This window comes from Typha angustifolia, chromosome 1 (assembly GCF_048772165.1).
Source record: "Typha angustifolia cultivar Huaian chromosome 1, ASM4877216v1, whole genome shotgun sequence".
NCBI lineage: Eukaryota > Viridiplantae > Streptophyta > Magnoliopsida > Poales > Typhaceae > Typha > Typha angustifolia.
The window spans coordinates 10621272-10647114 of NC_133239.1; the positions used below are offsets into that span (position 1 = coordinate 10621272).

The 25843-nt window shown below is 33.7% G+C and overlaps 4 protein-coding genes across 5 annotated transcripts; all 4 read left to right on the top strand.

Annotated features, from left to right (window-relative positions):
* The first annotated feature begins 149 nt into the window (after window positions 1–149).
* Window positions 150–4167, top strand: LOC140766608 (11-beta-hydroxysteroid dehydrogenase A-like). Its single transcript, XM_073106110.1, has 6 exons — window positions 150–332; window positions 406–598; window positions 1251–1336; window positions 2106–2237; window positions 2340–2504; window positions 3709–4167. Exons 1-6 carry the CDS (start codon window positions 150–152, stop codon window positions 4000–4002), a joined length of 1053 nt encoding a protein of 350 aa, XP_072962211.1. The 3' UTR covers window positions 4003–4167.
* A 587-nt stretch (window positions 4168–4754) lies between these two features.
* Window positions 4755–8195, top strand: LOC140766674 (11-beta-hydroxysteroid dehydrogenase 1A-like). Of its 2 annotated transcripts, none has more exons than XM_073106240.1 (6): window positions 4755–4998; window positions 6097–6289; window positions 6403–6488; window positions 6657–6788; window positions 7115–7279; window positions 7772–8195. In XM_073106240.1, the coding sequence occupies exons 1-6, from the start codon at window positions 4810–4812 to the stop codon at window positions 7940–7942; spliced, it is 936 nt and encodes a 311-aa protein (XP_072962341.1). In that variant the 5' UTR covers window positions 4755–4809; the 3' UTR covers window positions 7943–8195. The 2 variants fall into 2 exon arrangements, with proteins under 2 accessions (XP_072962341.1, XP_072962424.1); XM_073106323.1 differs by having other exon boundaries at window positions 4879–4998; window positions 5182–6289.
* A 5180-nt stretch (window positions 8196–13375) lies between these two features.
* Window positions 13376–16284, top strand: LOC140763960 (11-beta-hydroxysteroid dehydrogenase-like). The gene is made up of 6 exons (XM_073102361.1): window positions 13376–13623; window positions 14811–15003; window positions 15113–15198; window positions 15327–15458; window positions 15575–15739; window positions 15910–16284. Exons 1-6 carry the CDS (start codon window positions 13438–13440, stop codon window positions 16108–16110), a joined length of 963 nt encoding a protein of 320 aa, XP_072958462.1. The 5' UTR covers window positions 13376–13437; the 3' UTR covers window positions 16111–16284.
* A 3204-nt stretch (window positions 16285–19488) lies between these two features.
* On the top strand, window positions 19489–23990 carry LOC140761858 (11-beta-hydroxysteroid dehydrogenase A-like). The gene is made up of 6 exons (XM_073099357.1): window positions 19489–19743; window positions 22332–22524; window positions 22616–22701; window positions 22765–22896; window positions 23028–23192; window positions 23509–23990. The coding sequence occupies exons 1-6, from the start codon at window positions 19558–19560 to the stop codon at window positions 23815–23817; spliced, it is 1071 nt and encodes a 356-aa protein (XP_072955458.1). The 5' UTR covers window positions 19489–19557; the 3' UTR covers window positions 23818–23990.
* Window positions 23991–25843: the final 1853 nt, after the last annotated feature.

The following is a 25843-nucleotide window of genomic DNA, read 5'->3' on the forward strand; positions in this document are numbered from 1 at the left end:
TTGTTAGGTGTCAAAACCTTACGTTGCTTTCCATGCATGCAATATGCAAGCATTAAACCATGAACCATGCCATTAAAACCAACTATACATACATTAGCTAATTGACATTCTCTTCTACCCTCTGAAGCCAACTCACCAATAGTAACAACATGGAGTTGATACATACATTCATGAACGTAGTAGCACAACCCATCATGCTCACATCCCTCCTCCTCTTCCTTCCTCCCTTCTACTTCTTCAAGCTCTTCTACTCCTCTCTCGCGTCCTTCTTCCCGGAGGACATGACCCACAAGGTGGTTCTCATCACCGGCGCCTCCTCCGGCATCGGCGAGGTCAGCCGGCCAGATCTCCTCTCTCTCATTATTATGTAGTTTATATACATATATCTTCTTTTAAATTTTGTAGTACTTGGCTTATGAGTATGCAAAGAGAGGAGCTTTCTTAGTGCTAGTTGCAAGGAGGGAGAGAAGCCTCCATGAAGTCGCCGAGAGGGCTCGAGAACTCGGCTCGCCGGACGTCGTGGTGGTGCCGGCCGATGTCGCCAAGCACGATGAGTGTCGCATCTTCGTTGATGTAGCCATTACCAACTTTGGCCGATGTAAGTTCTTAAGACATGTAGATTAATATTAACTACTCGGTAGTTTGATGTATTTTTGCATCCATATACTGTAAAACTAGACCAGAGCATTCTTCGGGTCGGGTCGGGTTCAACTCCAAGCTAAGCCCGACCCGCTACTGTTAACATCTTATATACTAGTAGCTAAAGTCAGGCCTAAGCTCCACCAATATCCTAAATTATCATAATTTTTCATATATATATATATATATATATATATATATATATATATTCTAAAGTTTTTTGGCCCATAAACCCTTGAATTACTACAAATATCTTAAAACACTTATTTCGTTATCAATAATGTTTTGGAGGGAAGAAGAGAGAATAAATTTTTGTTGAGTGAATATAGATTTATAAGATATTATAATTATTCATATTTGGTCTATAATTATAATCAGACTATGTCTGAGTCCAATCGAATTTAATTTCAAGTGGATAATGAATCAAGTTTAAATTCAACTATTTGGAGGGCATTGTAGTTTAGATATAGAATATGTTAGACATTCATATATATATATATATATATATATATATATATATATATCAATTGAGTTGAATTGAGTTGAATTGAGTTGGATTGAGCGAGTTGAATTGAGTTGTTAAAATTGGATACATTCATCTGATTTGGCAGTGGATCATTTGGTGAATAACGCTGGTATTGAGTCTCTCTGCTTGTTCGAAGAAGTCAATGACATTACAAACTTTAGAGCTATGATGGTAACTGGTTCCTTCTTTTTCTTAGGTTAATTACAGTCTTATAGATAGAACTATTGCCCATTTTCACGTACTATCCAGTATTTTATGTCTCTTACTCTAGTGACAGTGTAGACATGAACATTAAATGTCTATTTTACTCTTGACGTTTCTCTTAATCTTTATATGTAGTTTTAAAATAGTCAAAGGATTTTATTGACAATTATAAAATAGCTCGACCACCAACACCTCCTTGCCACCTCCTCCAACCCTAAATACTCTTTCATGACCACCATCGCCGCTGCCGCCACCACCATTGCCACCGTCTTGTCCTCCGGCACCACTTCCTCCGAATCCTTCATCCAGCACAAAATACTCCTCCATGATCACCACCACAACAACAACCAAATACTCCACCACCACCACTAGTCATCTCGATGAATTACTTTTCTTCTTGCTTTAGCTCGAGGAAGGAGATGAGCGCAAAATTATCTAATTTTTATTTTTTTCCATCTTTATAATGCTAATTAAATCTATTTGAAAACAATTTAACATTCAAGTGCTTAGAATGTGACTTCTAGCTTATGGTAGGCTAATATATGAGTTTAATTGTATGGAAGATTATTTATACACTTTTATAATACGACAGTAGAGTCAGTGGCAAGCAATTATTATATTAGAAAAGTAATATTTTCTAGTGTAATTCTTGCACTAAGTCCCCAGGAACAGTGGATAATTTGACAGAAGCCCATCTCATGTCATGTCTGTCAATAAATCTATCATCGTGGAACAGGATGTTAACTTCTGGGGATCGGTCTATCCAACTCACTTTGCGATCCCTCACCTTAAGAAGACTGGCGGTCGAATTGTTGGGATCACTTCAATCGCAGGATACAACTTTATCCCAAGAATGAGCTTCTACAGTGTAAGTATTACTCTGCAGTCAAACTGTTTGTGTTTATGCTCCAATGACGTCAAATTCTAATTTTATACGTTAATATGAATGCTATGGTATGTCCAATTGCAGGCAAGTAAAGGAGCATTGCTTAACTTTTATGAGACGATACGGGTGGAACTGGGACGTGAGGTGGGCGTCACCATCGTGGTTCCTGGAGTGATCGAGTCTGAGATGAGCAAGGGGAAAGTGTTTTCAAGGGAAGGGAGGATGAAAGTGGACCAAGATTTGAGAGATGTATGCTCCTGAACTACTCTATTATTTCAAATTCTTTTTCTTCATAACTTGTTGATAGTCTGTGCAGTTATGACACAGTTTCACGAATTAATTCTTTATGCTATGATAATTGATTCCAACTTTGTGTAGTTATATTATAGTTGCAACAAATAAATGTTGATAGAACAAATGTTGTTTTTGACTTTGGGTATCAAAAATCAAGTTGTCATTGGTTCCGGGACCATCTGGTACTTGTCCTTTATATATTCTTGTTTTAATATGAGATGAAGCAATGGAAGATCCTCTAGATTTTTTACTTCAGTGTATTTTGGCAGCCAATAAATAGATTATCACATGCTACGGTTGAAATTTAAGCAGCCTTTTAGAACTGAATTGCCAGTCAGATTAGGAGTTGCCAGGTACCTGAGTGCAGTGAAGTCCCCATTTTTCAATTATGAGGTATTATAGGACCCATATTCTATGGATCATAGATTGGTCAACCAGTAGAGCGAGGAGAAAGGAAGGATTATGTAGAAGAGGATATTTTGTTAAGTCATTATTACCGACTCATTGGCAAGCTTGTTGCTCGGTCTTTGCTTTGATTGTATTAGTTTCCTCTTTACACCTTTGCAAAATTGGTTTTTGTGGTTCTCCTTTTGTAATGTGCTTTATTTATGAAAGCAATTCTTGTCGCAATACTCTAGAACTACGTAGGTGGCATTACTTTACCTTTTAATCTTACACTGGCAGTCACAATTGTCGTTCTAATGAGTTGCAAACCACAGGAATTTGTTTCATCCCACACTAAATCGCATGGACCTTGAATATAAAAGTGAAATGTATTGTAATATCCCACACTAACCGTATTTTATTATCATCCCATACTATACCAGAAGAATTTGCTGCAGTACTCTAGAAATAGTATCTTTTCCCTTGATTTCTTTTATTGAAAAACCTGTTCTGAAGAAGGTGTTTCTTTGTTGTTGTCAATACTATTCTGTATGTAATGCATGTATTTGGAGAAAGCTGGAGTTTTTAATTGTATTCTAAATCATTTTAAGGGAATTTTAAGATTAAAGCTATTACTTTTGAGCCATATAATCTTGGGGAATTTTGTTTTTAAATCCAGTAAAGGTTTGGTCATATAGTTTAATAGTTTAGCTGTATCAATTCTCATCAATATTCTCAATGAAATAGCTTTATCTAATCTATCATTTACTTTCAGGTTGTGCTCAGCACTGTGCCAGTAGAGCGTACCGAAGACTGCGCAAAGGCCATTGTCAAGGGTGCATGCAGGGGGGCCTGGTATGTTATTGAGCCGCCATGGTTCATCTCACTATACTTCTTCAGAGTCTTTATGCCTGAGATTGTTGGATGGAGCATGCGACTGTTGTACATGACCTTGCCTGGGGTGCCAGCGGCGACAAGTGCTCTTACCAAGAAGTTGTTGGATCTCTCTGCTTTGAAGGATTTGCTCTATCCTTCATCAATACAATCGCCGGAGATCAAGGCTGGGTAAAATCCTAAGAGAGGCATACATATGTTGAAGTAAAGTTTGTACATAAGTTTTCTTGATGTTCCTATTCTCAGAAGTTTGCTGTTACCTTTGTCAGCACTCCAGATGAATCAAAATAAGTATGGATGAGACATAACTAGTGCAACCATATTACTGTTTACATTGTTAGAGTTCATATATCTCAAGGTGGATGCTCTCTTCTGACTACTTCTAGACTATAAAAGAATAGAACTGATTGATTTATCCATTGAATAAGTAGGGTCGGTTGGAGAGTTCACATCTAGCAAACTGCTTCCTGGGATGTCACATTTGAGACAGCTAAGGCATTGAAACTTTTACTTGCTAGAGGTGAAATTGAATGCTTTTGGTTGCAAGTTGTTTCTACTCATCTGTGATAAGGCTTGGCAGAACTAGCCTCTCCTGTCCTTTTATTAGTAGTTGGCTTTGGAGATGAAGATCTGATCTATTGAGTTTAATATTGCCAGTTGTGACATCTCTGTTAACTATTGTTAGCAAGTGTAGCTGCTTCTGCTTATAATTGAGTGTGATGTGTGAGATGCATCAGCTATCAATGTATTGATGTACTGGTCCAAACAAGGAGGTTTAATAGTAGCAAACTGGACAAATTAATCAAGAAATAGTACTTAGATGGTATTGGTCAAGTTAGGAGATCAAATCATTGCAGCCTCTACTGTTAAGAAAGTCCTGCGGTTAGGTTATAATTAAGTAGTGAGTTCTTTTAGTAGATATAAATAAAGAGCCATAGATCTCTTGCCACCATCACACCAGAACAAACTCAAGTGCCTTCAAATGGATTTCTTGAACTGGTTTCTGAGTGTTGTGCTTCACATTGGCACCCTTCTCTTCCTCTTGATCTATCTTCCCCTTTCCCTCTTGTGGAAGATGGTTGCATGGGTGTTTGTGAGGGCTTTCAGGAAGGAGGAGGACCTGAAAGGGAAGGTGGTTCTTATCACCGGCGCGTCTTCCGGCATCGGCGAGGTTAGTGATACTCTTCTTTCTGAGTAGAAATCCTGTACTTCTCTCTACCTTGTTGAGTATAAATGTTGACTTGTTCTAATGTAAGGTTTGTATTTCTAAGGCACGTAAAGTTTCTTGCATCTTCAATATTGAATTAAAATCTATTTGCAATCATATGTTGCTAATAGGCTGCCATTGATGCAGGGTCCATGGAGGGAAAATATAGTAGATAGTGTGATGAAGTTCTATATGAACAATATTTAGTTAATGTCTTGAAGATCTGTTTCACTTTAAACAAGAAGTAATAATCACAATATGATATGCGTAGATGCACGCAAACTACAATATTTAATGTTAGAAAAGCATCAGGAAACTTCTATCTGAGATCAATTAGTAGTTATAAAACACTTGTATACAGACACTTCAAAACACTTGTATACATACTGTCTATCTCAATGTGTTATTTAAGGTTGAAGATTGCCTTTGTGACCTTCAAAACAGCAGCAAACCCAATCTTTAATGAGGTAGACATCTACTATATTGAGCCATGAAGAACTCATAAATTCGGTCTCCCCTAACTTCTCCTTTGGTCATTTTTGGTCTCTAACTGTAGTAGTGCCATATTTTCCTCTTTATAAAGTCAAAACATAGGCTCTAAAGAGTCTTAATTTAGAGACTACTTGGACTAAGTAGATGAATCTTTTGTTCTTCATTTTAACAGATTAAATCTCGTTCTAAAGCCCGATAATCTGAACAGAAATCTCGCAACACTATTCTTCAAACTAGAACAACTCTTATATCATAACAAGGCATATATATTGGACCATTACAACCAAACTTTAAATATTTGGAACAATTAATTATCTAATATGGTATCTAAGATAGTGTTTCTTGAGGAATTAGTTGAACAAGGGTTGATTAACGAGGAGATATGGTTAAAAGACATACATGGCTTCATCTTTAACCTCTTAGCAAAGTAGAATAACAGTTGGTCCAGTATATAACAACTGAAGCATTCGATTTACTTTATTATTTAACATTTGATGGGAGTAATCTGGGATCAGCTGAGCATCATTTGCCTTGTATATCCCCATGTTCCTTGTCCAAAATCTTCCACAGAAACTAGCTTATGAGTATGCTAAAAGAGGAGCATCCATGGCTCTTGTGGCAAGGAGGGGAAAACTTTTAAACACCGTCGCGGAGGCCGCCCGCGGTGGCGGTGCACCGGACGTTCTTGTCCTTCCGGCCGACATTTCGGATGCCGACGAGTCGAAAAGGGTCGTCATGGAAACTGTTGCTCACTTTGGCCGACGTGAGTAACATATATTTGAACTTATACTAAATAATTAAACAGTGTCATTAGATTTGTAAGAGTTTTGAGAGATATAATCCTTAAATAAACTCTTCTTTTTTTCCCTCTTGCAGTGGATCACTTGGTGGCTAATGCAGGAATTTGCTCCGGAAGCCCTTTTGAACAGATCACTGACATCACTGCATTCACCAAAATCATGGTAATAAATTAGCTATAAACACTAATAAATTTCCAATAGAGCTAGTCATAGTTGGTATAATCATCAATAGAATTCATAAGAACTGACTGTGTATTACATTTTTTTGAATTATATTGTGATGAAAGATTGAACGATTCAGCCTTGCAAAGATTATTTCTTTTCTCTCAGGATGTGAATTTCTGGGGATCCATCTATCCAGCATACTATGCCCTTCCCCACCTCAAAGCAAGCCGTGGGAAAATCATAGTGAATACGTCAATGGCTGCACGAATCCCAGTTCCAAACACGAGCTTCTACAATGTAAGCAAAAGACCTTATAATCTTATAGCAATTTATGGTAGTCTAAGCCGCATTCACTTGTGGAATAAGTTCCGATATAAACTATTACGATGTTTCTTTGTAAACTAATATAGTATATCATTATTATATTTGATATGATATAAAATAAATAAAAGAGGAAAGAGAGAGTGATTGAAATGATGTATTTTTATGGGTGAAATAGTTAACGATTGTTACTCGCTATACTAGTATAAGGAGGTAGGTACTAGAATAAACAAAAAATTATTCTACAAGTTAACGAGACATAAAATGTAACTTTTTGCTTGTTGTTGATGTATATTTATCAGGCAAGCAAGGCAGCATTGATGAGGTTCTATGAGACGGTGAGATTCGAGTTTGGATCCGAGATCCAAATCACCATCCTCCTTCCTGGTTATGTGGAGTCTGAGATGCTCAAAGGGAAAGGTCTTCATAACGACGGCCAAGTCGTCCTTAATAAGCCGGGAAGATATGTAAGTTGTCATACTTTCGGTATATATATACATACTTTCTAATCTAGCTTCTTGCCAATACACACACAAAATCCTACTATTGAGGTACATATTTAAGAAAAGAAAAGAATATAATAGAATAGTTGTTTTTTCCGGTTCAAATTATGTGAGGATAATTAAGTCGTTGAGGTATATCTTCATATTATCTTATTCAAGGAACATAGTTTTTTAAAATATTTTTATTAGTTATCTAATTATTTAAAACAAAATAAGAAATAATATCCGTTGTATTTTTATGTGAAATTTTAAAAGGGCCCAATTAATATGTACGTCTAGGGCCTCAAAATATTTTGGGGAGACACTATTAAATTTCTACTTCTTTCAATAAATATAGACCTAGTTTTCTAACCATTATTATGTTCATACACAAGTAGATATATCTAGAATTAATGCTCATATAAATGACCAAGTAGTAGAAAACTTATTGATGACATCAATATACATATATGGTAGGTCGAAATGGGAGTTCCGGTGGGGCGGGCGGAGAGGCTGGCCAAGGTGGTGGTGGATAGGGCATGCCGCGGCGACAAGTATGTAACATGGCCATCATGGTATGGACCATTCCACATAGTCATGTCTCTTGCCCCAGAGGTGGTCGACTTCTTCCATTATCTCCTTGGATAATAACTTGGAGGGTTAATATATATATATATATACTTTCAAAGAAAGATACTAAGCTCAGATGGATCTTGGAGACAAAGTAGCTGTTGTTGTGTTTAAGCTTATAGTTTATATATTTTATGTATATCTCTTTGTATTTTATTTGGTGTTTACTTTCTTGTTCTTTGGACAAGTATTAGCATGGTAACATGCAAATTAATTACTGTCTGGTTATTAAAGTTTTAGATTAATTTCTGCAACAATCTTGTGCTTGTTCACATGACATCTGAAATAGGTATAGAAAATATCAATGCTCTTGTAGCAGCAGTTGTAGTTATTTTTTTAATCTTTTTTTAAGAGATAATTACACTTAAAACTGTTGAACTATTGCCTAATTTTGTACACTCTTTTAGTACATCTATTTCATAGACTATCTGAATATCTCTTATCTTTGGATAATATAAATGGAAGATGTCAAATAATTATTTTACTCTAAACTTCTCTCTTTATTTTGTTTACAAGATAAAATAGTATTTAGAGAGTTTAAAATTGGTGATGCAATATTTTTAACCAAAATATATATATATATATATATATATATATATATATATATATATATATAGGCATATTTAACTTTGTTTTGGGTCATATGTATTTTACCTCCCTGTCTAAAATTATTTTTATATTATTATAATTTTACTTTATCACTAAAATAAATTTTTTAAAATTTACTTGCGGAGTCTAGAAAAATGATTTTAAGCACCCAATTCTTAGTACTTTGAAATCATGGATCACAACAAATATTGGTATAATCCTCTTATTAATTATCTTATCTATTATACTTATGATAATATGCATAATTATTCTTTTTATCTTTTAGCTTAAGTTTTTAGTTATCTACAAGAATGAGTTCTATGAAACAAAACTAGAACAACAAAAGCTCGGTAGGTGTAGTTGTTGGCTTGATTTTTAACGTTTTAGAAAGAAAACCTTGAGATGTCTTTTTCTTATCGTTAAAAAGTCTGAAGGTGAATCCTTCTTTGATATAAAGACGCTTAAGTTCCGTTAAAATTTAGCCAGCATATTAAGTCGACTAATCTAGACTTTATTAAGCTGTCAAACTGAGCTGAGTCAAGTTTGACAATTGAGCTAAGCCACCACGCGGAACTACCAGACAATTTATTCTATAATAACTATTTATCTATTAGCTTAAGTTTTAAGTTATCCATAAAAATGAGTTCTATGAAGCAAAACTAGAACAACAAAAGCTTGATAAGTGTGGTTGTTGTCTTGATTTTTATAGTTTTAGAAAAGGCGAATCCTTCTTTGATACAAAGACGCTTAAGTTTCGTTAATATTTAGCCAACATATTAAGCCGACTAATATAGACTTTATTAAGCTGTCAAAACGAGCTGAGTCAAGCCACCACACTGAACTACCAGATAATTTATTCTATATTAATTATTTAGGGTTAGAACCGACCATGCTACCACTTGCGGAAGTACCTCTCAACTTTATTAAAGTAGATTTGTAGGATATACACACTTTTTTTGTATTTTTCTTTTTAATTTCCTCCCACTTGTATTCAGTTTGGCCAAATTTAATACCACCTCTCATAAGTTGCAAGGGGAGAATAAATCAGGCACAAAGAGGGGACACTTTTATTTGGTCCCAAATAAATTTGGTAGGTAATTTGGTCCCAAAAACCTTATAAATGTTTAAAATAAATAAAAATATATAGAGATGGTCCCAAGTTATAATTAAATAACACCATATATTTTAGTTGTGATTATATGATTAGCACCCTGTCTTCAAACTATTAAAATATTAAAATATTATTGAGAAAGAAAAAAAAAATAGATTCTATTAAATAGAAGACCGTGCTATTTTAGATATTTTAAAATGATAAATAAAAAGAAAGGACCGGAATAAAAAAAAAGCAGAAAGAAGGGGTGTAAATCACAAAACTACTTAAATCGTAGGGTGTTATTTAGAAAAATTTCTTAAACCATAAATTTGTAATCCACTCGTGACAACTACTAGTTGATGATAAATGATAACAACTGGGCCATCATGCAAAAAAGAAGGGTACTTTTATTTGGTCCCAAGAACTTTATAGAAGGTTAAAAGAATAAAAATAAATAGCCATGGCCCCAACTTAATGTAGTTATATATTATATGAGAATTTACAAATAACACCTTAAAATTAGTGTAGTTATATATTAAGAAAAAACCTCTGAGACACTCCCCAATTTCACCCACACTTTAAAGCAAAGATGTATTTTGGAGTTTATAAGGATAGTTTAGGCAAAGATATTTTAAATGTTAAATGAAAGGAAAAGGATTGGCTCGTTTTTAGGTCATTTTTAGGTCGAACGGATAATTATACTCGACCCTTTGAAGTATAACCTTTTTTTTTCACGTACTTCTCCCTAAGTTATTAATGGTATCTCAAACACCACATATGTTAGGTTTTTATTACTTATTCTATCCTTAAAATGTTACATAAAAATTAGAGCCGTCAAAAAAGCTCGTGCGCTTGGCTTTGCTCGTCGCAGTCGTTGGTCATCTACTTGAGCTCCGGCTTGGTAAAGATGTAGAGTCCGTCGGTGGGAAGTTGATCCGGTGATTCCTGATCATGACGGATTGCTTTATGAGCTGCCGAATCAAGCTTAAGCCAGAAAAGATTACCTCTTGAGCTAAGCTAGGCCAAGCTCGCTCAAGCTCGACTAATTTACACCGGGCCTAATAAAATTCATATAAATAGTTACGAAGTATTTATTCTTATAAAATTAAAAGAAAACCTCTCTGGAAAGAGAGAGTGGATTAGGTGATAATCCACAACTGGTTGAGACTTTAAATGTGACCTCAAACTGCTGGTGTTGTTTTCAAGCCAAAGTTGCCACCTTATCTTTTAGATATATATTCTCCTTTTACATTAATTGATAGGTGGGAAGTCCGCCGTACTTTGTCAGCTTGTATAGATTGGCTGTCAAATCTACTACTACTACTACTGCTACTAGTTCATGAGAGTTGGATGAATCAAGCAATTTAAACATTTAATGCCTTCATAACTATCCTTTTCTTTTCCTTTCCTTTTTGAACTAATTTGAATGGCAGCACTACTCTCTCTTTCAATATAAATATATATATATATATATATATATATATATATATATATATATTCTATATTTTTCAAAATCATCCACTATATTTTTCTGAGTCCTTGTCTGAAATATTTTAAACCTGTCTATAAAAATAAGAACATAGATTCTATGAAATCAGAACAATTGGTATGAAGTTTACAAGCCTTCGAGTCTTCTACCTGGTGACTCTATTTGTTAAGAAACTAAATTAATTTTTTAAAAATTAAAATTTTAACTCTTCAAATTCTGCGTAAGAAAATAAATAGTCTAAAATGTCAAAGATTAGGATATAGTCATCTTAAGAAGAAGAAGGGTAAAACTATGAAAAATAATGATTCCAAGACTAAACAAGAAAATTATATGAATTCTATATATATATATATATATGTATTATATTTGAGAGGTAGATCAGATTCAATGGAAGCAATTGATGAAAAGAGTTTGTTGGGTGTACCAATCTCCTATTGAATAATTAATATGATTAAACTTAGTCCTCCAGAATTATCATAATTTTATGCCTACATTTTCTAAGCTTTTTTTAATACATAGAGAGTCAATGCATTTTTTTTTATTAATTGAAGATTCTATGTGAATATTTTTTTTAATTTATATAATTTATATGGATAATAAAAAACTTCAGAGAATATATATACATTAATATATTTTTTTATAAGTCACACCTTATATTTTCATCCAAACTTTACTCTATGATTAAAATATTTCAATCAATAATTATATATATTTAAAGAGATGTAATCTTAGATCTACACATAATTGTGCATATTTTTAGACACACAGATAGTTGTACGTAAATTATTATTCATAAATATGATAAGATGATTACTATTTTTTTTTTATCATTCATCAGTCCGAAGGTTAAATATGAGCTGGACAAAAGACTAACCCTCCCTAGATACAGAGGCACTTTAGGTCTCACCGAGCTTTTAGCTATCTAGTCTAGGTTTCAAGCCATATACGTCGCCGAACAATTACTTCGAATCAAACGCCGCCGAGACCCGCTCCAAGCCGTTGCGTTGCCAAGCTATTCTTCCAAGCTAACCGCACTGCCGAGCCATCAACCAAATCGAGTCAAGCCACCAAACTACCGACCACGAAGCAATTTGTGATTAGTGATTAGTTCACCAAACCAACCCACCATTGTCCCGGAAGCAAATCAAAGACTGCGACGTGCCCCAACACACACCGTACAAGAATTAAAGATTGCTTCAAACCTTGAGCAGTACTTTAAGACAATTTACTGTACATAAAATGTTGCTTCATTTTTTAAACATAAAATGAAAATATATATATATATATGTATATATATGTATATACTTTATTCTCATTTAACGGTGAAGAGAGATAAAGTTTGCTATGTAATAATATAGTCTGACTATTTTGTACTATTATGTCAGGTTTTGCCTACTAAAGATGTGGAGAGTAATAAATATTTATTCTCTCGTATATATTTATGTATAATAATTATAAGGTACGTAAAATAATTATGAATTATAGTAATAAATACTTACTAACCAATACAAGTCATACTATGAGCTGCCGTATATAAAGTACAACTTTTGCACTAGTACAAACTAAAAATTAAATAATCTAATAATAAATTTACAAAAATATAAGTATTTAATATCTACAAATTACGTAATAAAATTATAAAATAGGAAATATAAGTATTTTATATTATTATTATAGAATACTAATATATTTTAATGCAGTACAAAGTGTTTTAACTCCAACCTTAAATAATATTGTGGATTGATTATTTGGTGGTTGGTGGTTGGTAGTTTGATAACTTGACTCGATTCGGTTGATGGCTCGATAGTGCGGTTAGCTTGGAAGAACAGCTTGACAACGCAACGGTTTGGAGCAAGTCTCGGCGGCGTTTGATTTGAAGCAATTGTTCGGCGATGCATATAATCTAAAATATCTTTGTATTTAAGGATGATTGGTCCTTTGTACAGCTCATATCTAACCTTCGAGCTCATGAATGATAAAAAAAGAAGAAGCTAATATATGACTTATGTAACTTTTTTTTTTCTCCTTTCATATGAGCTTTAGGTAAAGCTAAAGCTGACAGCAGAGGAAACCCCCAAAAAAAAAGCACCCAAAAATACAAAAGAAAAAAAAAAGAAGTTTTGCTTTATTTTGAATTGATGTTCAAATAATAGATCAAATCCAAGCCTGATGAGTTCATGAATTTGGTAATTAATGGCTCCTTTAAGGGATTCCACCAACCATCTAGTGTTATAAATGAAGGATATATATATAGACACCTCTCTCTCTCATTCATGCCTAACCTCTATAACACTATAAGCCAAGATTCCTCTCTCTCTCTTTCTCTCCATCTTTGTCCTTCAAATGGCTTTCTTCAACTTTTTTCTTAGTGTTGTGACTCATGTTGCCATTGCAGTGTTCCTGGTTGCATACCTACCTGTTTCACTGTTGTTTAGGTTATTTGCATGGGTGTTCCTGAGGCCATTCAAGAAGGAGGACTTGAGAGGGAAGGTTGTTCTCATCACCGGCGCGTCGTCCGGCATCGGCGAGGTTAGCGAAGCTCTTCTTTTTCCTTTTCTTTTCTTAATAATCTTATTCTTATTCATCACAAATATATAATCTCTTAGTAGTTGGGTGAATTAAAAGAAAGTTAGGTCTCCTCCAACCAATCTCAACCATATTTGCAACTCACATTGGCAAACTTATACCTAAGTTTGATATGAAAATAATGAATGAATTAAAAGAAGTTCGAAATGATATCTTTATTATCATATTAAAAGTGATAAGTTGTTTATAGAACAGTTCTCTAATGGTTAAGCAATGAATGTATCATAAATTTTCACTTATTTAGAAAAATATATATTAAAAATAGTTCAAGAAAATTTTGTCACTAAACTTTTCTATTTACATTTTATTTTGAAATTATTTAAAAACTTCTATAATCTTTGAGTAACTCGAGATTTGGAAAAATTTATTCGGAGAATAAACCAAATGAGAGTAGGTGATTTTAACATTAAAGTATAAGGGTAATTACACCTACTTTTCTTCATTTATTTTTCGTGACTAGGTGTGTAGTTGAGCCTCGTCAAGTTGAACCGAAACTAATTTTAAGAGTCGAGCTTGAGCCTAAACAAGCCGCCGATTAATAAACTATTTCAAGCTTGTAAATTGAGGCTTCATAAATTGAATCACAGAAGTGTCAAAATTCAAGCTGATAATATTGTGGGTTGGTCGGACGCTGCATGGAAAGAAAGTAACGAGGGTGGAGCTATAAGCTCGAAATTCAGTAAGCTAAAGTTGAGCCTGAGTTGAAGTTGGCTCGATTATTTATTTTAGATAGTTGAGAGGATTATTGTGCCAAAATAAATGGGTAACACAGGTTTCTCTATACACACAGTGCCACTTTATTCTTGCACTAATACTAAGGTCACACATGGCATTTGGAGACAAATAATATAAGTTGATTCATTGCATGGAAAAAGAGTAGATAGAAAAATTTAATGCCAAAGGAGGGCAGGAATATTTCCCATAGTAACAGTACATAAGTTGTCGAAATCATTGATGTTTTTTTTATCCGTTATCTATTAACTTAAGCTTTTAAAACAGAAGAACACGTAAGAATAATAAATATAAGGGGGATAAAGCTTTGATAATTATAGCTATATATTTCTCAATAAGAATAATAATATTTACTTAGCTTTGATTCATTTCTTTGTCTTCCTACTTCTCTCTCTTAGAAAATAGCGTATGAGTATGCTAGGAGAGGAGCATCCCTGGCTCTCGTTGCAAGGAGGGAGAAAGCCCTCAAGGTCGTCGCCGGCAATGCTCGGAGCTACGGCGCGCCGGGCGTCCTCGTCCTCCCGGCAGACATCGCCGATATCGAGCAGTCGAGAAGGGTCGTCGACAAAACCGTCGCTCACTTTGGCCAACGTCGATCTCTAAATAGCATCTAATAAATTTACTCTTTCTATTATATATATATATATATATATATATATATAGTGGTTGGACTGACGATTTCGTACAATTGCTGCTGCAGTGAATCACCTGGTGGCCAATGCAGGAATTTGGTCCTGCTGCTCCTTTGAGAAGATCACCAACCTCACTGCATTCAACCAAATGATGGTATTCATAATGATGTGCTTTATGTGCAATTCATTGGATCTAAATAAAATTTCAATCTTCTCTAAACCCCCCAAATAATAATAATAAATAAATAAATAAATGGGGTTTAATTTGCAAATTTCTTTCAGGATGTGAATTTCTGGGGCGCGGTCTATCCGACGTATTACGCCCTTCCGCACCTGAAAGCTAGTCGCGGGAATATCATCGTGAACACTTCACTGGCCGGCCGATTCCCCACCGCTAATATGACCCTCTACAACGTAAGCAATTAGATCAAATTTTTAAGAAAAAATTTATAATTACTATTTAAACAAATATATTAAATGACTAAATTATAATAACAATAATTATTATTATTTATTTTGAAATTAATTAGGCAAGCAAGGCAGCAGTGATAAGGTTCTTCGAGACATTGAGATCCGAAGTGGGCTCGGAAATAAAAATAACGATATTAATTCCTGGATATATTGAGTCCGAGATAACGAAAGGCAAAGGGCTTCAGAACGATGGCAATGTGAGGATCGATAAGAAGGCCAGAGATGTAAGTTAATCCAAAAACTATTATTTATTATTAATCTACTCCTTTATTTTTATATAATTGAGATCTTAATTTTTGTTGTGTATTTTAGAATTACATATATTTTTATCGTATCTTTGTCGTAAGTTTGAGAAGATAATAGTCCATAGCATGTATGTATATATGTGTGACAGGTACATGCACCGCCGATACCAGTAGCCCGGCCGGAGAAGCTAGCGGAGGCGGCGGTGGAGAGCGCATGCCGGGGGGACGTGTATGTGACATGGCCGTCGTGGTATGGGCCACTCCACATCCTCATGTCTCTTGCTCCTGAGGTTGTCAACTACCTCTCTCACTTACGCTACAAGAAGATCTTGAGGGCAACCAAAGCTTAGTTGATCATAAGATCTTGGATTGATTTAAGAGTGAGATGAATTGGGGAAGAAGAAAGTTTTATGTAAAGCTATATATTAAGGGTATCCTAAATCATTTGTATTTGGTTTTTATTGAATGATTTGAATAATTCTAGCATGATTGGAATATTTGGTGATGTATATTTGATTCATTTTTATGTACTAAAAGTTTAAAGTATATATAAGTTTTAGAATATATTTCAAATGAAAATTTGTAAAATTATCGTATAATATATCCTATAATTTAGCGTATGCGTACAAAAAAATACTATGTTGTTAGATCAGTTAGTTAACTTTAACCAAATCTCTAAGTTAAGTTAATTAAACTATACAAATTATAAAAATATTCTACTTAACGAAATATTCTAACGGTGTTAGTTTGAATCTAACACATAGTGTTTTCTGCACATATTTGTTAAGTAAGAGATATCGATTTATAAATAGTGAAAATATAGGATGTAAACTATAATTACGCTATAAAGTAGGGTTTTATATATAAATCGTCGTATACAACCTATTAGTTAAACTTAACTAAATCTCTGAATTAAGTTAATTAAACTACAAAAAATTACCGAAATATTTTCAACCGAGTCATTTTCAAAATAAGATATCTCGACTTAATGGGATATTCTGATGTCGTTAGTTCAAATCTTACCCTTTTAGTTTGTCGACGATTAGTGATAGTTAAATATGTTTAACTATAATCAACCCCTATCTTTGTTCAAATATTCTTCCTTTTTTTGGCCAAACAGGTATATCACTAACCAAACACCTCCTTAAACATGACTATGATAGCAACATCTAAGGTCTGGAGAGTTGTGAATCATTATATTCCAAAGTTCTAATTGAGAATTCTGGCCACATACAGGCTAATAAAGCCTAACCATGATCATTAACTCCAAAGTATTTAAGCTTGATTACAACTCCTATTAAAGTATGTCAAGATCTCCTTCATTGTGATGGACTCCTCTTCCTAACATTATGGGGGAAAGATTATGTGTTTGCAATCCAACTCATCTTCTCAAAAGAAGAGGCTCAAGAAGAATAATATATAAATCTAAGTCCTTTTCAGCCAGTGGGAATAGAAAGAGAGGAGATATATCTATATATATATCTATGGTTCAAACACTATATTAATTAATAAGGTGGTTGGAGATCACAGTTCCAAATAGTTGGGTAATATTTACTACCAGAGGTTTGGAGAGAGTGTTGATTAATGGAGCTCATTAGATCCCATTTGGAAGTCAATTGGTGCAGATAGAACTTTGAAGTCTCTTTCTTTTATGATCATGAATTATTTAAGAGAATAAAAGTTTGCTAGCATTTTCTTGTTAGATTTAAGGGAATAGTGCCCAATAAATAGGGTTGGATGAATGGTACCAGTAAATAGTAATATTCAACAGTGAGTTTGAATGATTGTAGTATAGATGAATAAGGCTTTTGTAACTCTCTTTCATAATAAAAAGAGTCTTTAATTCTTCAAGATCTATGTTTCTATCTGTCTATATTAGCATCTCTGGTGAACACTAAGATGTGGAGACTCCATGGATTATAATGAAATTACCGCTAGTAAGCTAGTCGTGGATGTCAAACGGTGAGGCAGGTGTTAGGTCAACCCGTTTAATCTGTTAATGACCCGATCGCCGACATGTTTACAATGTTTAATAAATGAATTGTGTTAGTATCTAAAAATTTTAACCCGTCTAATAAATGAGTCGTATTCGTGTTTACACTATTCTGAACTGATCTGATGTGAACTCGGCAAACCCGACTCGATTACCACCCCTGAAAAACCCCTGGAAACGCGTCGGAAGTAAAGTAAAGCTTTTATTTCATTAGGTTTGTAGGTGAAGTGGTTTGATTTATGGTGGCAGATTTATTGCAATAAATCAATGCTCAAATTGCAGGAACTCACTGTAGTCATTGTACTCGGTGTCCTACCATTAACTACCAAACTAACTACAAAATATTTTGGTAAATTTACTAAAAAACACCGGTATTTATTATTATTCGAAAAACATGAAAATAAAAACAATTAAATCGGGCTCCCTTTCTTCTTTTTATCTTGACCATAGAAAAATTTACTCAAGGGTGTAAAAAATAATAAAGTCAAATCCAGGGACCTTTTGATAAGTTTTCAGTAATTTTATGATTAGCACCATGCCTTTTGAGTTATTTGTAATCCGCTCCTTCTTTTTCTTGAATCCCGGTACCTAATACCATTAAATTTTATCCGAAGTACAATTTAATTCAGAAGTCATCTATCAAACTTAATTAATTAAGATTTTAGAGGAGATAAGTATGATTAACCGATTGTGTTAGCTAACCTATGTTTTTGTCTATTTCATTGACTTTGGAAAAATAAAATATAAATTCTCGAATGTTTTGAAGGAATTAAAAATAAGATGGGGGTTGTTGAATAATTATATTAGCAAAAAAAAAAAAAATAGTAGTTGTTATAATTTTTTTTAAATTAAAGGGATTAAAGGGATAATTACACTTACAACTATGAACTATTACATATTTTCTTGTATACCCTCACTATTTTAGATATCATGTTGACCTCCTTGACTACGTGAAACTTTCAAAAAATACCCCCTCCTATCAGTTAATTATCTGTGTTAAAAAATATTAAGCGACTGCTAGGAGATTAATTCGAGGTCCTCCCGTGACTACTTACCTTTTATTTTGGAAAGTTCCTTAACTTTTTTTACCGTATTGACCCATAATTTAAAAAATATTACAATTGGACTCTTAAACTATTGCCTATATTCTCTCAGACGCCTTATTTTATTTTCCCTGATACGTTGACCTTGAATCTTTCAAAAGATACCCCCTTATTTATTTATTTATTATTAAAAACTATCCCTCTGATAAAATTTTAAGGATATCTAAGAAATCATTTACCTTTATTTTAAATATTAAAATAATTATTTAATATTTTTTATTAACGGCAAATATATACATACACACAAGAGTACGAAATAAAATTATAAAGAAAAAGTGGGAGTCTAGTTATAAAAATTTAAAAAATAGAGTATGAATTACAAAATAGAAACAATATAGGGTGTAATTTGTAAAAAGAAAGGGTTAATACTTCTTTACCAAATAGACCCCGTGAATTAAGGTAAAAGGTTTCTCTCTCTCTTTCTCCTCAATTATTTCCTCGTCCAATAAGACGCCGCCACGTGGGGGGACGATTCGCGAAATTCGTACACCCTCCTACGTATTCGGCGCCGTAGAGTGGCTTGCTTGCAGACTTAATTGCAGGTAAGCAAACTCCACCAACGCAACCACCGCTAATGGTCGGCATATAAATGAATCAAAACGCCACCATCTCTCTCTCTCTCTCTCATTCATTCTCTCCTCCTCTTTCTCATCCCCTTCGGGAAAAAAGAAAAAGAAATAATAATAATAATAATAATAATAATGGAGTTCTTGAACTCCTTCCTGAGCCTAGTCCTCCACATCGCCTTCACCGCCTTCCTCGTCGTCTACCTCCCGCTTTCCCTCGTATGGAGGCTGGCTGCATGGCTGTTCGTGAGGCCCTTCACCAAGGAGGACTTGAAAGGGAAGGCGGTCCTCATCACCGGCGCCTCCTCCGGCATCGGCGAGGTCAGTAACTAGCTAGATTACTTAGATCTATTACTACTCTCTCTGTCTTTTTCTTTTTAATCTTTCCAGTAACATAACTACTACTGTAGTTGCAACTCAGTCTTAGAGTAAATCTCTACTCTGGGATTTAATCACTAGTTTCACGTTTCTTTCTCCAAAATAATGGAGAAGAAGAGAGGATTATTAGGAGGTGATCATTCTGGCTATAAGATTTATGGCCAAAAGAAGAAAAAGTTGGTATGATTGAGTCATAGAAGAAGAAGAACACGACAGAGAAAATAAGAATATTTGGACTGTAGACGGCGTTAACGTTAACCTAACCCCCCTCAAGTATAATTATGAATATTAAAACCATTAGAGGTAACTATTTATCGATCGGTAACGGTTCAGATCTTTAAGAGTATAATAGGAATATATTATCTTAATAATATATCAAGTAAAATACATATATCATAATAAGGGTATTTACGTCTTTTTATATTAATCTATTTGGTTATTAATTTAAATTAAATTTGATAACAGATCGAGATAGAGAATCAAATTTAAATAATATAAGTTATGAAAATAACGTACACTCTTTTTCTGTTTGTAATTAATATTAAGTATTTACCTAAAAACATAGGGTGTAAACCGTAAATTCGAGTAACTTAGGGTGCTAAATGCAAATTTCTCACTAGCAGTAAAAAGTAAAAATAATAATAATTTCTCTTTAAATCTCTAGCATGGTGGGGTACCAATTTTTAACGTCTGGCCCATTAATATGCGGCAGACATTCTACTAGCACTGTAGATTATTAATTTATCCATTCAAATAATAATAATAATAATAATAATATTTGAGGGCAAAGGACTCAACATGTAAAAAAATATTTATAATTTCTACTTAACACCTTCTTTTTAGCTATTTATAATTTAGTCCCTCCTTTTTTTTTTAACTGTAATATTTATTCGACAGTCTGGATTGATTTAAACTAATTAATCCATATTTCTTCTAGAAGAATTTTTTTGTGAGTATTTTAATAAATTTGGTTAGTATGGGATTATATTAGAAAGGGTCTCCAGGGGTACCTACCGTAAAATTAAAATCTTATCATAAAAATATTTCTAAGAAAAAGTTTCTAAAATGACCAAATATTTATCAATATTATTTTCCAACAAACGTTTCAGAGATAAGGTGTTATTTGAAAATGTCCGGAGAAAAAGGATAAGTCTTCGTACCGAAACTTTAGTACGACATGTCAGTGCAACTGATCGCCTGGCAGACAAGCTCAGTTATTGCAATGGGGCCCCTTTCTTATGGGTAAATTATAAATTACCACCCTAGTTATGAGTAAAATGAAATTATTTCTACAACTTTAATTTATATCACTTTGCCCCCTTCTAGTTTAAACTAATGTGAAATCATTAATTTTTCATCTAAACTAACGTAGAAAAAGAAGGAAAAAACATTAAAAAGTTTTAGAGATAATATTTTGAACATAATAAATATTAAAATATCATAATTATTGTTTTATTTATATTAAATTTAATCGCCTTATTAAGCTCTTTAAATTTTAAACAAAAAGCACTCTCAATGTTCAGTATTCGTCACGTTGCTTAGTTAGATTTTCGTCCGTCATAATTTCAAAGAAATTGTGCGGCAGATTGGACGGCTAAGTGTGGCAAGGATGAGGCCTGCTGTTTTGTGCGGACCCGGAGTGCCTCGATGCCCCCCCCCCGATCTCGCCACCATCCTCCAACTAGAATCCCTGGCGCCCTCCTAATGAGTTAGGCCTAGCCGTAAGCGGCTCCTTGTTCAAATAAATAAAATTACAAGTCTTAATTCTTAATTATTATCTAATTATCATGATATACCTCCTTTGAATATAGATAATGGAACAAAAGATTTATTTACTCAAAGAATGAGATTATCAATACTATTAGATAGAAAAATTAATAGTTTCGCATTAGACTAAACCACAAGGGATGGAGTGATAGAAATGAAAATTCAAAGAGATAATTTAATTCTGGACATAACTAAGAGAGGCAATTTAAAATTAATGTTTTTTTTAATTAAAAGAAGGAGCTGCTAATTTAGCAGGATCTATTACACTTTTTAACTCTAAATTTAGAGTCAGTTACACTAGAACTCCAAATTTGGAGCCCCATCTAAGAATTTAGAGCCAGACTCTAATACTATTAACTTAAAATTTTAATTTTGCACTACAAAAGCTTAATAAAAAAATAGTATCAAAGGTCTCATCGAGATAATATTAAATTATTTTAAGTTATTTAAAATTTTTAAAATTGTATTTGGTATTATATAATATCGATTCGTTTACTTAAAAAAATAGTAATTTAAAATTATTTCTGAAACAGTTAAATATTATTCTTATTGTAAGGTGTCGATAAGAATTTTATAACCATATTTTTTATTAAAAATATTTATATTTAAATAATAGATATAGAGCTCAGTGCATTATAATACTTCGAGCTCTCCTGGTGCCGTCACTGCTATAAATATAAATATAAAGTATATAAAAAAAATTGCGCATGTATATATTATATATTATTTGATCTGATATAAAGTTGAATGCCCTTCTTAATTAGCAACTGGCGTATGAATATGCTAAAAGAGGAGCATCCATAGCTCTTGTGGCGAGGAGGCAGCATGCTCTCAATACTGTCGCCGACGAAGCTCGGAAACGCGGCGCGTCGGACGTTCTCGTCCTCCCGGCCGACATCTCCAAGCCTGAGGACGCGAAGAGAGTCGTCGACGAAACGGTCGCTCGGTTTGGGAAACGTAAGCTCCTACGTCTTCAGTTATTATTATTATTATTATTTGGATCATGAACAGTAAATTCATGGCAGTATTTGATGCGTTGGTCTTGCAGTGAATCACCTGGTGGCGAACGCAGGGATTTGGTGCTGCTGCTTCTTTGAGGAGATCACCAATATCACTGCATTCACAGAGATTATGGTATTAAATTAGTAAATCTTTGAAATGATTCAAGGGATATTAGTTTACATAATTTTCTTTCAGGATGTTAACTTCTGGGGTGCCGTTTATCCGACATATTATGCTCTTCCGCACCTGAAAGCTAGTCGTGGAAAAATCATCGCAAATACATCGGTGGCCGGTCGTGTCCCTACTGCAAATATGAGCTTCTACAATGTAAGATAAGGAGTTGTTAAGTTATCGACTACTCTAAAAGCTTAAGCTGATAGATGATGATAATTTTTTTTTTTTATGTTCTAAAATTTGATCTATATAACTTATGTTGTTTTTTTCTTTCTATTGATAAGGCAAGCAAAGCGGCCACAATTAGGTTTTATGAGACGTTGAGATCGGAGTTTGGGTCAGCGATCCATATCACCATCCTACTACCTGGGTACGTCGAGTCTGAGCTAACCAAAGGCAAAGCTCTTCAAAAGGGTGGCACGATAGAGATCAATGAGAACGCCAGAGATGTACTACTCCTAACTCATTAAGCTGATAGAGAACGATGATTTCACATTTACACACAAGAATTTTAATATGCTTAAGAATTGGCCATGCTAATGGAGAATAGTGAACATACAACTAGTACTCCATAAATTTCTAAGCAATCAAAAGGTGATTGTCTTAATGTGTATTAAGACTAAGCTGATAGAGAACGGTAATTTTATGCTTTTATATTCTTACAAGACGAGCAATTTAACTCATCAATTGCTCTAAGAGCTTAAATTGATACAAAACGATGATTTTTATTCTTCTTCACTCTCTAACAACGTTCATAAATGGCAGGTCCAAATCGGGCCGTTTCCGATCGGAAGAACACAAACCCTAGCTGCGGTGGCGGTGGATGGCGCATGCCGGGGCGACAAATATGTGACATGGCCATCATGGTACAAGCCATTCCACATGATCATGTGTGCAGCACCAGAGATCATCAACTGGTTCTCTCATTCCTTCTATGTTGCTAAGGAGGAGGGGGATCCTTCCAGCAGCCTTAGCAAGAAGGTCTTGGTAGCAACTGGAGCCAAGGATTTCTTGTACCCACCCTCTCTTCGCTCCAATAATATTAAGATGGAGAAGAATGGAGCAATGCTATAAACCTAAGACTATCATCAACTCATATACATATATATATATATATATATATATATATATATGTATGTATGTATAATTATGGATTTTCTTGCGTGCTTGAATAGTATTATATTTGCTACTTAGTTTGTGGTATTTGTAGAGCATATAAAGATCATTGTGAAAGAGTATTATTTTTATAATAATAAAAACTATTCTTATAAAGAGTTGTTGGCATTGCAATATGCCAAAGTTTTGCTTGCTTACATACATACATACATATATATATATATATATATATATATATATATATATATATATATATATATATATATATATATATATATATCTTCTATTGCTGTTCATGATAGCCTCTCCATTGATTAATTACCACAGATTTTATGATAAAAGATTCATGTCAATTTTCATTTCAAAGTTAGGCAAGAGAGGGACTTAGCTATTGCTATATGACCATATGGTATGCATTAACCATGCATGCATGCATGCTTGATGTAGAACGATTGCTTGGTCACTAGTTTTTGCGTGCTTGACGAGATAACACATTAGCTCAAACAACAAGCATCCATGGTGGGTCCTAAATGGAAGAAGAGTATGTCACTCTCTAGAAATCTCACTATCTTCTTAAGTCTCCACTTCATCTTACTATTGCTGTAGAGGATTATAGAAAGTCTTACATGTAACTTTCCAACTCACTTTCTTCCTTTCATCTGATAATTAAGATATATGGTAGCTCTCGAAAGTATCAACTTCACTTTCCTCACTTTTCTGCAACTAAACATACCGTATGAGTGTAAGAAAGTACAAAATCAGTTAGATGGCGTTTGATTCGTGCATAACTTTTCAATAATAAAAATGGCTTTATTGGTATGATATATGTTACTAATCTATTATCTAATATATTTTTCAATCTCACATGATACTAAACTCTGATTTTTTAGAGATACTGAGTTCAACACATTCTATTCTTCTTTTACTTGCCTGCTTGCAGAGTATCGAGATCGCACATGAGAGAACATAACATCCGGTGGAAGATAGGTGAGGACGAAATAGGGTTTGCCGCAAATCTTTAAAACCAACTCAATTAAAATCTTAATTAAGCTGTAATCGGTTATCTAATAATGCATAGTATAGATAATTAACATTAGAAATTAAAAACAAGTTGATGAGATTTGAATCATAACCTTAAAAAGAAGAAGAAGAAAACTCTAATATGAGGTTAATAATCAATTAAGTGATTAGGTAATAAACCAATGGTGTAATCCATTCCACTCAGCAGACCCTACCAAATTCTTAAAATTAAAATGGCCAGTATTAAAAGCTTCAGTTGCTTTGATGAAGTATGGATATATCTCCTAGAAGATATCCTAATTTATTAATTAAGTATCATTAAAGTGCCTCTGACTAATTAATCCACTTAAATTAGAAAATTTTGGGAATTTTAAAGATTTGAGACCTACTCAAATGACATTACATAGGCATCAAATCAGTACTACTTACTTCATTAAAAGAAAAGAATTAGTCCAACTTGGTTAACAAGGGGGAGAAAAATTATAGACAACTAATGTCTCACATAATCCTATAATTAATTATTTATACATGGCTACAACTTGTGATCTAGTTTGATATGAACATTGGATTTCTTAACACTTTTTTAGTACACATAATTAATCCCTACCTTCTTCCTAACCTTAATAGCTTATTAAAGAACACGAACCTAGTTTATATTATCAATCTTAAATAATGGAGTGGATTAGTTAGTGGGGGTTCGACCTCCAAAACCCTAGATTGACTACGAGAAAGAGATTACCGTTTGTTATCAGCATCATCGGTATGACCTCAAAAAAGAATTACTTAAAGTATAAAAAAAGAGATATTATTAGCATAGTAGTACTTAATATGCATAGATAATTAATAATCAATTATTGTCATTTTATTTAAATTAAGCTATTATTGCTCTATCTCCATCATGTTATGCTTCATTAATATTAAAGCCATATATTGTATTGCAATTTGTTCCAATAAAGCTATTCTA

Bases quoted from the DNA above. Each gene is read 5' to 3' on its own strand.
- LOC140766608 (XM_073106110.1), top strand. From the start codon at position 150: ATGGAGTTGATACATACATTCATGAACGTAGTAGCACAACCCATCATG. The intron at 599-1,250 runs GTAAGTTCTTAA...CTGATTTGGCAG, and splicing joins CATTACCAACTTTGGCCGAT to TGGATCATTTGGTGAATAAC. The intron at 1,337-2,105 runs GTAACTGGTTCC...ATCGTGGAACAG, and splicing joins CAAACTTTAGAGCTATGATG to GATGTTAACTTCTGGGGATC.
- LOC140766674 (XM_073106240.1), top strand. From the start codon at position 4,810: ATGGATTTCTTGAACTGGTTTCTGAGTGTTGTGCTTCACATTGGCACC. The intron at 6,789-7,114 runs GTAAGCAAAAGA...TATATTTATCAG, and splicing joins CAAACACGAGCTTCTACAAT to GCAAGCAAGGCAGCATTGAT. The intron at 7,280-7,771 runs GTAAGTTGTCAT...CATATATGGTAG, and splicing joins TTAATAAGCCGGGAAGATAT to GTCGAAATGGGAGTTCCGGT.
- LOC140763960 (XM_073102361.1), top strand. From the start codon at position 13,438: ATGGCTTTCTTCAACTTTTTTCTTAGTGTTGTGACTCATGTTGCCATT. The intron at 15,004-15,112 runs GTCGATCTCTAA...TTGCTGCTGCAG, and splicing joins CGTCGCTCACTTTGGCCAAC to TGAATCACCTGGTGGCCAAT. The intron at 15,459-15,574 runs GTAAGCAATTAG...GAAATTAATTAG, and splicing joins CTAATATGACCCTCTACAAC to GCAAGCAAGGCAGCAGTGAT.
- LOC140761858 (XM_073099357.1), top strand. From the start codon at position 19,558: ATGGAGTTCTTGAACTCCTTCCTGAGCCTAGTCCTCCACATCGCCTTC. The intron at 19,744-22,331 runs GTCAGTAACTAG...CTTCTTAATTAG, and splicing joins CCTCCTCCGGCATCGGCGAG to CAACTGGCGTATGAATATGC. The intron at 22,897-23,027 runs GTAAGATAAGGA...TCTATTGATAAG, and splicing joins CAAATATGAGCTTCTACAAT to GCAAGCAAAGCGGCCACAAT.